This window comes from Lepisosteus oculatus, chromosome 7 (genome assembly GCF_040954835.1).
Source record: "Lepisosteus oculatus isolate fLepOcu1 chromosome 7, fLepOcu1.hap2, whole genome shotgun sequence".
In the NCBI taxonomy this organism is placed as follows: domain Eukaryota; kingdom Metazoa; phylum Chordata; class Actinopteri; order Semionotiformes; family Lepisosteidae; genus Lepisosteus; species Lepisosteus oculatus.
In genome coordinates this window covers 34,156,544-34,171,253 of record NC_090702.1, presented here as the reverse complement: position 1 = coordinate 34,171,253, position 14,710 = coordinate 34,156,544, and the positions used below count along the sequence as shown (strand labels likewise).

The following is a 14,710-nucleotide window of genomic DNA, read 5'->3' as shown; positions in this document are numbered from 1 at the left end:
GGGAAACTAATTTTAAGAAATTAAACAAACTAAATGTCATCATCATTTTGATTTAAGAATTGTCTTGTAATAATAGAAGTGAGAATTATTAAAATAATTCCTGTGAATAAAATGATACACTCTTATTTTATATAACTCATTTAAAACTCATCCATCCTTTTTCCAATTGCTGTATCCAGTACAGGGTTGTGGGGAACCAGAGCCTATCCAGGCAAGAAATTGGCAGAAAGCAGGATACACCTTGGATAGGATGCTAGTTCATCACAAGTCACACTTAGACATAAATACATACCTGCTCCAGTTTTCCCAGAGGCCAATTAACCTACCAGTATGTCTTTAGACTGTGGGAAGAAACATATGCAAAACTGGAGAGAACATACCATACAAACTCCACACAGATAGCACCACAGGAATTGAATTGACAGTGCCCCAGCACTGTCAAACACTAATATTAACTACTGTGCCACCACGCCTTGCTCTTATTTAAAATCAATGATCTCAAAGTGTTTTGTGGCACATAAACATCCATAAACCCAGACAACAAAGAGAATAAATCCAAGGAAAAAAAACAGGCCACACAGGCCTTTTTGTAAAAGTAAGTTATAAGATTATAAGAATAGTTCCAAACATGTCTGAGTCCCTGGTTTCTTTGGAATGGTGTTACAGAAGTAGTATTAAGTTAATAAAACTCACATAGTTACATATGTACATTAGCATATACACATAATAACATATTTGAAAGTGAAAATACTGAAAAGGTTATTTACTTAAGATTAATGTCATTTCTTACTTTACGTCATTTTTGAAACATTATCAAGTTTTCAAACAGAGTTTTTCAGGGTTTTGATGTAGTTTTCCCATTCTAGCCTAATACGAATATGGAGTCATGCTCCAATAACCTAATAAGCACATGTATTTATTGATGTATGCTTTTTTATCTCTGTGCTATTTAATGGGTGGCGCAGAGGCACAGTGGTTAGGCATGACCCCTCACTGCACTGGGGCCCTGGGTTCAAGTCTGGGCCTGGCGTGCTACCTGCATGGAGGTTGTATGTTCTCCGCATGTTTGTGTGGGTTTTCTCCCACAGTCCAAAAACACTGCGGAAGGTTAACCAGCTCTTGGTCAAATTGGCCCTGATGTATGTGCATCTCTGTTTGCATCCATCTGCCCTATGATGGACTGGTGTCCCATTCAGAGTGAACACTGCCTTGCACACTTTGATTGCTGGGATAGGCTCTGGTTCCCCTGTAACTCAGAATTGGAAGAACTGGTTAGAATATGGATTCTAATGGTTCTGTTTAGTTAGCTCTCTTTGTGTGGTAGATTATGTGAAGAAGGAAAATGTACAGCACTACAAGGCAGGCTGATAACTTTAAGAATTAATATTTAATATATTAAGTCTCACATGGCAGAGGCGTGAGTACAACAATGAATTGGTGTGAGCTGTCTTCTGTAAGCAGTTTGAAGTCCTTTGATCACAGTCCGAAAGTCAGCATCTGACAGATAATGCTTTAATTCCTAGTACTCCTTTAAAGTGCTGCAGGAGTTTAAAACCTGCTTAGCGAGTGAATTATTTTTGTCAAATGTACATCTAGTCTCCACTCCACTGCAGTCTTGCTCAGATCCTAGGAATCAAATTTCAAAGCTCAACAGAACCTAAAACAATGCAATACAAGCGCCTTTGGCTCAGAGGTCATTTGTGACATTAACAAAGCATGTAACCATAACATATCAACATATCAGCATATGTTATGTAATCGTAGCCTATCATAGTGCACATCATAATGTGAGATGATTTTATTATTTAAAAAAACTCTCCCTAAAGTTCTACCTCAAAGGTTAGTAATTAAATTTAGCTCTCTGGGTGTTTAAGCTAATGTGTGGATTGAGAACAAATTAATGGTTAGAAGTCAGAAAGTAACCTACTGATTAAATGAGGCAGTTCAAACAACAATGACATAATTAGTGGGGTACCACAGGGAACTGTGTGAGCGTTTTCTTCATTCTGGCATAACCAGTACACCTGACAAATTCACAGTTGATTTTAAATGGGATCTGCAAACACTGTAGGAGCAGCAGAAAAATAGCTAAAATGCAGGACTTGGCAAACGTAAATAAAATTGAATTTCAACAAGGAATTCCATGTGGGTAACAGGAAGGTACATTAAAAACACAAGATGATACATGACACTGGTTTGAAAGAAGGAACAATATCATCATTGTTATTCTCTAGACAATGTAAGGAAGCATTTTATAATGTCAACAGAATGGTAGGATCCATAGGGAAGTTAGAATTATACAATGCACTTGTAAGACCTTCTTTACAGTGTTATATTACAGTGCTACACCAATATGATAGGGTAGATTACCATGCAGAATCAGTTAGAACACAGTTCAAGCTCCCACATAATGCAAGTTGACTAAACTATTTCAGGAAAATAGTGTGTGCAGAAACTAACAATCTTTCGATGCTAAAAGGAAATGAGATGTGAGGGGGCAGAGTCAAAGAAGGTGAAACTCGACCAGCACGTTCAAAATAAAACAGAACATCCCAGAGCCCACATTGTGAGGATGGGTGAAAAGACAAACTGAGACGTTTCCCCGTAAGACTTACTCCAAAATTGGCCTTTCAATGAAAAGAAAAGCGCTACACTAAAGACAATAAATTAGATTGTCTTATTCACTTGCTTTTTTATAGGAACAGCAAAACTAAAAAGATCATCAATGGGATTAGAAAAGATGGGGTGGGTATGTAACTTTAAGAATAGATGTTTAGTGGGCTTCTAAATATGTTGAAAGAAATTATGCTGATCATAAAACTTCAGAATTGTTTGTGGAACATTTTAGAGTAGTACTGTAGTTAACCTGTAAATAGAAAAGCAGCTCACAATCAGTAGTTCTTGGATTCCTTTATTGCATTTGAGAATATAATGATCATCTGTGAGGTTATTGCAAATTATATTTTTATAAGGTCTGCTCGGTTTCTGACAAAAAATAGCCTTTATTCCAAAGCAGGGACCTCAATCTCAATTTAAGTGTCTTATGGTTTGTGAACGACACAATCAACCTCATTATTTTCTGAGACCTTTTTCTTTGAATTTTATTGTTGATTATTCAAAACATTCACCTCTAGTTACTTTTATTACAATTAAGTAGCTCATTAAAAAATAAATTAGGGCAAACCTTTGTTGAGGAAAGCTATGAAAAGAGGCCCCTCAGGACCTGAACTGGAGAACCATCGTCCCTAAAAGGCTAAAGCCAGTTTACTTTTTATAAGATTTAATCTGAAACCTTAGTGCTTAGCAATCTTAGGAATTTTAATTGTGTTCATCATCTTTTCAAACTGACATCACACTCAAGTCGGGGCCTGCGGCTGCTCTACCTGAGAGGTCATTTGAGGCACAGCAGCTAGAGAGATTTGTGTCGCTCTGTTATCAAGCTTCCAATCTGATCTGCAGTGCCCTACTCCATGGGCAGGAGCTCAAGTGTTGCCCTCACCGATTAGAGCCTGTTAACAAAGTCTGTTTTATCACATTGGTGTCAGTAGTGAAAGGATGTGACATCGATTGGTTTGCCGTGGACCTTACTGGGGGCCTGGAGGGGGAGAGAAAAAGGCAAGCCTCACCGTGAAGTCAGGAGATAAGATTAGAGCACTTTATTGGCCATATACAATTTCTTGTAAAGGAATTTGTCTTTTCGCATACCCCAACTTGCTCTCCATGAGACAGACAAGGAGAGAAGCCTGGTAGTCAGAGCACAGGGCAGCCATTTATACGGCGCCCCTGAAGCAGTTGGGGTTAAAGGCCTTGGCCAGGGGCCCAACGGAGTAGGATTCCTCTCCCGGCCGCGGGATACAAACCAGCAACCTTCCAGCCACAGGCGTAGATCCAAAGCCACAGTCCCACCTCCCCACCCCAGAGGAGTGACACCATGTCTCAGAGGAGGGTGCAGCTCACAGTATTGCAGGGAAAATTAGCTGCAATGGACTCGCTGGATGAGAGGAGGCATCTCCTCAGGGGCAAATCATTGGAAGCCAGTGATGGGCCACAGAGGTCTGAGCTTGTCAGCGCCAATGCTGTGATCAGGACTGGAGGCTGAGGGGTGACTGAGTGATGCCCAGACCCAGGAGTCTAGGAGTGTGTCATGTTTCTTCTACATGGATGATGGATTATTATATTGGATCATTGTCATTGTTAATAAACCTGTTAACAACAGCAAAAATAAAGGTTAGATTTCTGCATTTAATTGAGTTTAAAGAAAAGTGAAATTTACTCCTGCTCAGAAGTATATGCCATATACAGGCAAAATAAAGTAACAAAGTAACAGAGGATATTCTGAGGGGGCTTGATATAAGCATTCAAACTCCTTAAAGGTATTAACAGTCAATCAAGGGGCACAAATGGAAATTAAGAGGAAGTGTGTCAAAGCCTTGTGGGTGTCTAAAACAAGCTGCACAGCTATGGTGATGAAACTGATGCCATTGGATTTTTCAAAAAGCTATCAGGAACCAAGGGGGTAAGATAAGCCAAAAGGCTTGTACTCTTATCTCTTTATATGACAGAAGTTGTGTGTCAAGCAAACAAAAATCAGAGATTGCATGGAAAACTCTTATCATGCCCATTCATAAGTCAATATCACGAAGCTTTTATGACCATATTGATCTCCTTGGTTTTTCAATGATTGCTTTAAAATTAAGTGTATTATAATATATACAAATAGTACAGTACACTAATTATATATTATCCATACTAATAAACTATAGTGTACTAATAGTATATTTCAAGTGTACTGATAGTCTCTTTTTAGTGCATTATTGCACAATCCTTATTTTCTGTTCTGTGTATATAAAAATAAATGTTTCTCAGATCTGATCTCAGCTGTTTCCTTGTCTAATTCATTAACTGCTATGAAATCATTATGTTCCCCATTGCGAGAATAAGGTTCAGGTTCAGTGACACTCAATTTGGGTCCTAGAATTCTAGAGTTGTAGCTGTGTAGATTTTATAGGTAACCTGAAAGCCATGCAAACTAAATACCTGGCTAACAATGACAATATCATAAGCTATTGGCAATTAAGTCAATATCTGAATTATTCTATTAATCCATTACGAAATACAACAGGCTCTGTTGGTATCCATGAGCGAATAAGATTGCTACATGTACTACAGAACATTTAAGCTGTGACTCTAAAAGAATAGAACACAATGCCTGATAAAGAATTAAAACAAAAACATTTTTAGTATGTAAAACATTTGAAATACAGCCTCACAGTATTCCCAGCCTTAATACTTGGCAAAATCATACAACAAAAGAGGCTTTGCTTCATTCACATGCCTTTAAATTAACGGATGTAGTAGGTATCAAGAAGAAAAAGAAAAGGAGGACTAGAGTTTAGGGTCTCAAAATTCAATTGATTTTGGCCTGAAGTTAATATATTATTATAAATACAGTTATATATTGCAATTATGGAAACGAGTAACATGTGGTAATGATATCTCTCCACTGAGCTATCAATCAGCTATAAAGATATAGGTATTGACCCATATATTGTATTAATGGTCAACAATGCTTCCTTTTGCAGAACCAAACTGGTCAACCACCACCTTGTTAATACAGGAAGTTGCGTTTCATCTTGACAGTAATGGAAACCATTTCTTAGCTGGTTACTTCCCTGAAAGACAAAGATACAAAAACACTACCTGGCCCTTGAAGAAGTGGGGAGTTCCGTTTTTTTCTTGAGACCCTGTCTCACATACAGTTTTACTTTCAAACAAGCCAAAAATATCAAATATCTAACCTGTCACAGACATTCTATTGTATTAATCACCATCAGATATACCTGTTCTTATAATATTAGTGATAGATCCAGAAATGTGACACTAATGTGGCCAAAACTGTAAGAGGCCATGCTTAAAATCTGAGAGCACTGTGCCATTGGCGATCAGGAACAGTGAGACTGGTATAGATGGCATCCATGATGGACCGTTGTCCCCTGATCACATGCAAAGTTTTGAGAAGACTCAAGGTTCATGGTAGAAGTCAGGGATGGTGCTATAGGGTATCATGAACATGTGGCCTTTATCCCAGTGACCAGAAAGGCTGTGGCATCATCGTAACAAAACAAAGCACTTCAAATGATTCTAGAACACAGATATGGTTTCTGTGTCACTTCTCCATATGCATTAAAACTCCTTGGGGTGTAATTCCCCATATACTATACAGAACTATACAGCTTACCATTCAGCTAAACTCTCATTCATAGCCTTGATGGACATTACCAGGCTTTCATCATCTGCACCACCAAAGTCAACCTTTAGATTTTGAAGCAGATCATTATCATAAGGATGCAGCTTACTTTTAGGACAGGTAATTCATCAGCTTGAACGTGCATTCATGAACAGCTCCTATCTATCTTTTTCCCCATCTAATCGGCACAGTATCTAATTCCTTGTCTTGGTCCCAGTCATGAACACATAGATTTCAGGTTTCCTGTCCTGTGGAAACCTGGAAACACATGTTTCTAGACACAAGTCACACTTCTATGTGTAATGCCAATGGCTGCAGGTGTTTTGTCTCTTTTGGATGTTCATTTTTCGAAGGTCTTCACCTGTAAACCTCAGCATAACACGTCTTGTATTATCTGAGAAGGGACTACCTTAGAGGCTCAGCAGAGACCACTTCAATTTTCCAATGGATTTCTGTTTGCTAAAAAAACTGCTAATGAATACATTTTCAAATAAACCATCAACAAATTTCCTGTATTAAACATTTATTCCTCATCCTAGGAACCTATTGACCAATGCACTAGTTTACACGGGTGTGTATGTTACGACTTCTACTTCAGTCGATATTTGCAGGTTTATTCTGTAGAATCTTAAAAATTCGTATATTCTGACTATTCTGACTGTTTTTGTAGAGAGAACTATAAACCTTACATTTTTTCTTATTAATGCATGCACTAACTCACTTAACCTTTTGTGTGTACATGTTAAACTGTAACTTCGATGCTAAACAAGAAGAGAATCTGGAGTCACTTCACGTTTTTAGTGCATACAAATCATACACGTTTTACGGTAAGACCTTTGTACCCGGAAATGATACCTATGCAGTCCTCCTCAAATCAGAAGCGACTCGCTGTTGTGACTGACACTGCTTTAGTCCAATGATGTTGCCAAACAGACTAAAACAGACGGCGAAATATCCTATCCTAGTAAAGAAGGAGGAGCGCAGCATGGTTTCTGTGAATGGTTGTGTTTTTTTGTAGAGAAACAGGAAGAGAAACTGGAGTAAAATGTCTTTTGTAAAGCCTCTTCTTGATGGTGTTGAAAAAGCCTAGTCTGGTTAGCTCGCATTGGGAATTGAAGGCCTTCCAGATGTAGAGATCGCAAGATACTCTTGCGGTCTTGAACGTAAGCGGATAACCAAGGTAAGTCCCAGGACGAATGGAAGTGTGAATCTTTGATGTCCATCGCGGATGACACCTAAAAACAAGACTAATATTTGTGTGCAAATGTCCGAAAATGTTTTGAATGTATGTTGAGTTTGTTTGTGTTTGGCTTCAGGCACAAAATTAATAAATAACGATGCTCTGCATACCTTCTGGAGTGCTGAAAATAAAACCGACCTGTTCAGTTTCGGTTTTAAGATAATTTGTTTTTACATCCTTACTTAAGTTATTGAAAATAAATATTGAATAATCCAGTACAGTTGGTGTATATCACTAAGTACAAAAGCTCTTGTAACGATCGCATTATTAGTATTTTTGTAACATTTCATTGTTTGTAATTGAATTTGCCAGTTATTATTGTTGGCTTTGTGCATTATCGGTTTATCAGCCTTGTACAAATAGTAGCTTGTAATGCTGTCTTATCGCATTTTTGCCGCAATAACCTGTTGGCAACAATTATCTGAGTGCGAAAGTAAAGTCAAAACTGGCATTTTATCTTCGGATTCTGCATCAGCCCCCAGACACTGAATACAGTGTCTCAGATGCGTGGAACCGAAGGCGAGAGTCCCCTCAGTTCGTCTTTTGAAAATCGCCCTTTAAAATCCATTTGAAAACCGCTAGACGTTTCCGTTTATAACGTTTGAATAATACTTTGCAACCAGTTTTTATCATCATAATCCTACGATTAACCAGTTAAATCGAGAACCATTTTTTTTGCCAGCAGCCATATCACCCTGCAGCTCCTAGCTGGCCCCCTGAAGCCCAAGAGGTGTGAGCCTGGTCAGTACCTGGATGGGAGACCTCCTGGGAAAAACTAAGGTTTCTGCTGGAAGAAGTGTTAATGGGGCCAGCAAGGGGCAGTCACCCTGCAGTCTGTGTGTGTCCTAATGCCCAGTGGAAGCCACTTCAATTTGAAATAGATCTATTGCCTTAATGAGCATGAAATAATAAACAGTGTCTAAATGGCAAAAAGAACACAATGATGGCTTGATGCAAACAAAATGGCAATTATCAATGTGTTTCAAGCACAAAGCTCTTCCTTACGCAACATCATGGGCAGCCTACAACTTTCATGAATCCTATATAATCAAACTAGTTGTTGTCATATAAGGTCTTGTTTAGGATAATGTTGTGTAGCTACAATAATAAGAATGCGTGTTAGTTCACAAGCTAGTAAAGTAATCTAGCTTTTAGATAGCTGGGGGGATGGTTAACGTGCCACTTTGTCATCTGTGGGAGGTTAGCATCCAGCCTAAGCTTTTTTCTGCAAGAAACCCCGATAGGAGATGAAAATAAAACATGATTGTAGCTGTACTGAAATTAAGTGCAGGTAGAATAACTATTGTGCTGCCTCTGTCCCCACCCAAATCCCCGGTGGTCCCAGTTTGTGTTCCAGGGTGTGAGAAGGTTTCTGCAAGGTGTTTTAAATGAGAATGTCCCTGGCACAGAGAGTGCTCCTCACCTGGGTCTTCACGCTGGTCTTCCTCATCATGCTGGTGCTGAAGCTGGATGAGAAGGTCAACTGGAGCTGGTTCCTCATCTTCCTGCCCGTCTGGATCTTCGACACCATCCTGCTCCTCATGCTCGTGGTTAAACTGGTGGGCCGCTGCAAGCCTGGCTATGACCCTCGCAATGAAGCCCAGCACTTGAAGAGGAGGGTGTGGTACATGATAGCCATGCACTTAAAACTGGCCTTCTGCCTCACGCTGTGTGCCAGACTGGAGCAGCTCACGGTCATGAAACTGACTTTTGTCTTCATTCCGCTTTGGGTCCTTCTCGTAGGGGCCATGGTGGAGCTCGGGTACAACATCTTTCATGACAGGAGGGACTAAAGTTGGCATGAAAGGAAGAGGAAACCCAGTGACTTCTCTGCACCCAGCTTTCTCACAGTGAACTGAAGACTGAGTCTTCTGCCTGATTTGCTGTTATGAACACTTCTTTTCCTCACAGCTGGTTGAAAGCAGTATTAAAGCTGATGGTCAGGAGGTAGGCATTCATTGGCACGTTTCGTATCAGGGTGCCCGGAGCAGGCGTTTTTTCAGAAATATGATGTTTGGACTTCAGTCTTGTGATGGTGTAAAGCCATGATTACTTCAGGTGTGGCACGAAAAATATAAAAAGGGGTATTTTCACATCAGCATTATTTTGTATACTTAGCTTCATTTAACTGATGTCAACAGTTATTTTCTGTGGAAAGCATAGTCTCTCAAGTTGTTTTTAAAGATGTGGTCTCTCCCAGAATGAATGCTGTTACTTGGAATGGCAGATTAATGCAAAATAAAAAGATTGACTTCCCTGGACCAGGAATATTATTCATTATTTTGGGCTAGTCATACGGACAGCTTTTCAATAATTCTAATATGTGTATGTATATATTCAGGGACAATGGATTTAATATTGATATCAATGTCTGTTCTGTGTATTCCATGAATAAAGTTTCATGCCAGCATTGTCCAGAAAAGAATATGATTTTGTGTTATTACAACAGGAGACTGTATTATTACTACTACTTATGAGAAGCTATTAATGAAGACATAATTTTCATTTTGTAGACAGTTTGGGTAAGAAAAAAGGAAAGCAGAGTGAGAGGATTGGGATATATTATATATAATTTTAAATAAAGGGATTTTAAGTTCAGTTAATTGCCTTGGCTAGTAAGTGTCATTCTGTAGATTGAATGACATCAATTGTAGCCTTTCCCAGTTCATTCTTAAACAAAAACATTTCACTTTGAGTTCTTTAATGGTATCCCGACATGACCAAATCCCCATATTGAAATCTCCTTCACAGACCTGAAAAAAGATCTGTCACACAAGTGCTGGGATTTAAACCGCCCAGATTGTGTAGAAATAAAATAGATTTGAGCATGTTGAATGGTTGGCAAGCATTGTTTGGCTTAGTTCAGGTGGGTAGCTGCGTCAGCATGCGTAGGCTGCAAAGGAACAAATATGGGTTTATTCCATGCTGAAAAAAAGAAGAAAGAGAACACAACGTTTCGGCCGTGGAGCCTTCTTCAGGTGTGAGAGAGACAGGGCAGTAGGCAAAGGTAAAGTAGTGGGAGAACAAAGGTTGGGAGGGAGGAGGAGTGAGAGGTGGGAGCAGCGGACAGAAAGAGAGGCCAATCAAGAGGTGTGAAGTCAGAATGGGTGCAGAGAGGTGTGAAATGAAAGTTCCAATGAATGGAGAAAATTTAAAAGAACAGTAATCTGTCGTTAAGAGAAGGGAGAATGTGTGATCCTAGCTGCAGAATAATTTTAGTTTCTGTGGTCTTTCTGATGTATGAGTTTGGAAAACTGTCTTTGAGAACACAGGCGGAGAGATTAGAGTGGTCGTGGCCGTCAGAGGTGAAATGAGAAACAATGGGCTTGGAGAGATCTTTAATCTTCACAGCCCTGACATGTTCTCTGAAGCGGTCTCCGAGTCTCCTTCCTGTTTCTCCAATGTAGATGGCTGGGCATTTACTGCAAGAGATACAGTAAATAAGGTTGCTGGAGGTACAAGATGCTGTCTGGGTGATCCGGAAATGTCCTGAGGGGCCTTGAATGAGTGTGGTGGTGGCTGTGTACTTGCAGGTGATACAGCGAGCTCTGTAGCAAGGGAAAGTGCCTGGTGTGGATGGTTGTTGAGGGCGGTCAAGGGAGCTGTGAACAAGGAGGTTACGCAGATTAGGTGATCGGCGATATGAGATGATAGGGTGATCAGAAAAGAGGGCCCCAATGGAAGGATCATCCTGTAGGATGGAAAAGTTGTGGTTAATGGTCCTGGGGATAGGAAGTGTGTTAGGGTGGTAAGGAAGCACCAAAGAAATTTGGTTGTTACGGCGGGAGTTCCTGATCGGGTTGATGGTCCGGGGGGTGTTTTTGGCTCGGGCAAGGGCCCTGTCAATCACACTGCTGGGGTATCCTCCGTTGATGAAAAATAAGTACATTTCGAGGGCTTGGTTCTCGAAGTCGATGTCGTCGCTGCATAATCGTCGTAACCTAAGGAACTGTGAAAAAGGAAGAGAGTTTTTAGTGTGGTTGGGGTGAAATGAGCTGTACAGGAGGTAGCTGTGTGAATCCGTGGGTTTGTAATAAACTGAAGTAGACAGTCGGGGGTAGTTGATAGAGAAGTTGATGTCTAGAAACGGAAGAGTAGTGGAAGATATGTTAACCGTATATTTGAGGGATGGGTGGAAGTTGGTGAAATGGTGCAGAAAGAACTCAAGCTGATCGTTGGAGCATGGGCGGCACCGACGCAGTCATCAATATATCGTTTGTAGATTCTACCTTCCTTTAACGACAGACTACTGTTCTTTTAAATTTTCTCCATTCATTGGAAGTTTCATTTCACACCTCTCTGCACCCATTCTGACTTCACACCTCTTGATTGGCCTCTCTTTCTGTCCCCTGCTCCCGCCTCTCACTCCTCCTCCCTCCCAACCTTTGTTCTCCCGCTACTTTACCTTTGCCTACTGCCTTGTCTCTCTCAGACCTGAAGAAGGCTCCACGGCCGAAATGTTGTGTTCTCTTTCTTCTTTTTTTCAGCATGGAATAAACCTATTACTTGTTTGTTTGGCTTAGTATTGTTGCCTCGTAGCACAGGGACCCTGTGTTCCATTTGGAATCTGGGGTGCCATCATTGTTGGGGTTTGTGTCTCTCCCCATGTTTAGTTAGGTTTCTTTTGGGTGCTCCAGTTTCCTTACACAGTCCAATCGCATACTGGTAGGTTAATTAGCTCCTGGAAAAATGGGCCCTGGTGTACCTGTGTCTGTGTGTGCCCTGCGATGGACTGGTGTCCCATACAGACTGTACCCTGCCTCGTGCCCATTGCTTGCTGGGATAGACGTGCCAAAAGGACATCTTTCACAGAGCAGATTTTGCAGAGGCATTGCCATCTTCTTTTTCCTTGAGTCTGGGGTCGTCACAGTTGAAAATGTTACTGGTTTTGCTCCCCAACCACGCTTTTTACTTAAGTACGTAGGGACTAGGGGGTAGGTTCTGTGATATACTCATCAACGGATAATATAGCATTCCGATTTCACCCTTAAAAATGACCAATAACATGCATTATAATTAAACATATGAAAGTGAAAAGGAACAAATGACAATAAACGGGAATGTTAATTACCTTGAATGTTAAGATAATAGCAAAAGAATAGAATATACTTTAGAAAGCACTGCAATCACGAGAGTCTGAGCACCCAGCTATGTGCAGAGAAAAGCTGTGCGTGATGGAGAACCTGCATACAACTGAAAATGTTCTGTAGGATGAACTGTATGTGAAGAAGGGTTTCTTACAGTTGGGAAAAATTCACAAAAAGAAGTTAAAACCTAAAACCATTTAGAGGTGGACTTGAATAAATTCAACAGGAACACAAACTAAAAAAAAAACCAAGGTATGTTTCAAAGTCATCCATAGCAAGGTAACAGATTTGATACTAAGACTGAAATCTACAGTATATAACTGTTGCCTTGCATACATATATTATGCTTTTTCTCAAGACTTTTTTGTAGTCAAACTATTATTTTTCATTTTTTAAAGAAGTGTAGGTACTGGCAATTGAGCACTGTTCACAGTGCCTATAGAAATTTTGTGGTCTAACAGCCTGAATTCAAGACGCATTAAAATACATTCTGATCTACCTTTATTTACATATTGTAACAATCTCCAAGTGAAAAAGAAAAACATGCTCATTCATTCTTAAAAGTAATTGCAAATGAAAACCTAGTTTGATTAGTGTACATTACCCTTAGCAATAGCATTTGTATATTTGCCCATGTGTAATCAACTACCTTCTGCATTATAAAAAGCTAATTAGCCTCCACCTATAGTCAATTTTTGTGATGATTTTAGAATAAAATCAGCTTTCTGTAGGTTTCTTCTGCCTCAGTAGTGCATCTCAATGCAAAGAGTCAACAAAGGGCAGCATGGAGCTGTTAAAAGACCTCTGGCATAAAGTTAGGGAAAGGCAAGCTGTACTGAAATATCCCTTAAAGGCTGATGAAGAAAGTTTTGCATATGGATTTGAAAGTGTTAAGGGTAGGTGACTCCCACAGGTTTTCATGTCAGACATGCAATCAGTGCAGAAACAGCCACTTGGAAGTGCTCCTTCCAAGACTGAAGATGTACATTCAAGCCAGAGTCCACCTATGTTCTACATTAAGAAGTAGAAGGTCAACAGGCCAGTATTGAAAAATAGATGACCAAGCGAGGTGTAAACTGAACAGAGAGACCCCCAAGAATCAAAGGGGAATTTTGAAGGACTTGTCACAACTACTGTATATCCCCAGCTCTCCAAAAGTCTGGGCTGTATGGGAGGCAAGCAAGAAGAAAGCCACTAGTCAAAAAGGCCAACACACATCTCTTGTGAGGTGTGTAAAACAATACAGTGGAGATTCTGAAGCCATGTGGAAAAACGTTTTGTGGTCTGATGAAACCAGGACAGGCGTTTTTGGCCTAAATGCAAAACATAACGTTTGACAAAAGCCCAATACATCACATCAGAACACCATCCCTACTGTAAAGCATGGTGGAGACAGCATTCTGTTATGGGGGTGCTTGTCTACAGCAGGGACTGGAGCACTGGTCGGGACTGAGAGAAAACTGGATGGAGCGAAATACAGATGGATTCTTGAAGAAAACCCGCTGTTCTCTATAAGAAAGCTGAAATTAGGAAGCGAGTTTACCTTTCAACATGACAACGACCCTACGCACACAGCCAGAGCAACAATGGAGTTACTACAGAAGAAAAGGTTAAATGTTCTCGCGTGGACCTGTCAGAGCCCAGACCTCTATCCAACTGGAAATCTGAGGAATGACTTGAAGGTTGCAGTTCATCAACAGTCCCCTTGTAATTTGACTGAGCTGTTCTGTAAGGAGCAATGCGCAGACATGGCTCCATGTGCCAAATCTTAAGTGTGCCATGTTGGTGCAGACCTATCCAAACAGAATTATGACTAGAGTGCTTCCGCTAATTACTAACTCAGGGATCTGTACACTTACCCAACCAATTTTTCTAGGTTTTCATTTTGACTTTTCAGAATGTTAGAGCATTTGTTTTTCCAATTGGATATTGTGTTACAATGAATAAATACAAGTAATATAAACTCTGATTTAATGTGTCTTGATTATGGGTTGTTAGACTATGAAATGTATTATTTTGGAAAGGGCTGTAGACCTTCTTTAGGCACTTTATATGTATTACTATTAACTGTAGTGTAAAAGCCTACACCCAGTCCATAAAGATCACCACAACGAACTAAACAGGATGTTCTCTCAT

The 14,710-nt window shown here is 40.1% G+C and overlaps 1 protein-coding gene across 3 annotated transcripts; it reads left to right on the top strand.

Annotated features, from left to right (window-relative positions):
- Window positions 1-7,188: 7,188 nt before the first annotated feature.
- Window positions 7,189-9,912, top strand: tmem60 (transmembrane protein 60). 3 transcript variants are annotated; one of them, XM_015352541.2, is made up of 3 exons: window positions 7,189-7,427; window positions 8,173-8,228; window positions 8,833-9,912. In XM_015352541.2, exon 3 carries the CDS (start codon window positions 8,876-8,878, stop codon window positions 9,278-9,280), a length of 405 nt encoding a protein of 134 aa, XP_015208027.1. In that variant the 5' UTR covers window positions 7,189-7,427; window positions 8,173-8,228; window positions 8,833-8,875; the 3' UTR covers window positions 9,281-9,912. The 3 variants fall into 3 exon arrangements, with proteins under 3 accessions (XP_015208027.1, XP_015208025.1, XP_015208026.1); XM_015352539.2 differs by having other exon boundaries at window positions 8,170-8,228; XM_015352540.2 differs by lacking the exon at window positions 8,173-8,228.
- Window positions 9,913-14,710: the final 4,798 nt, after the last annotated feature.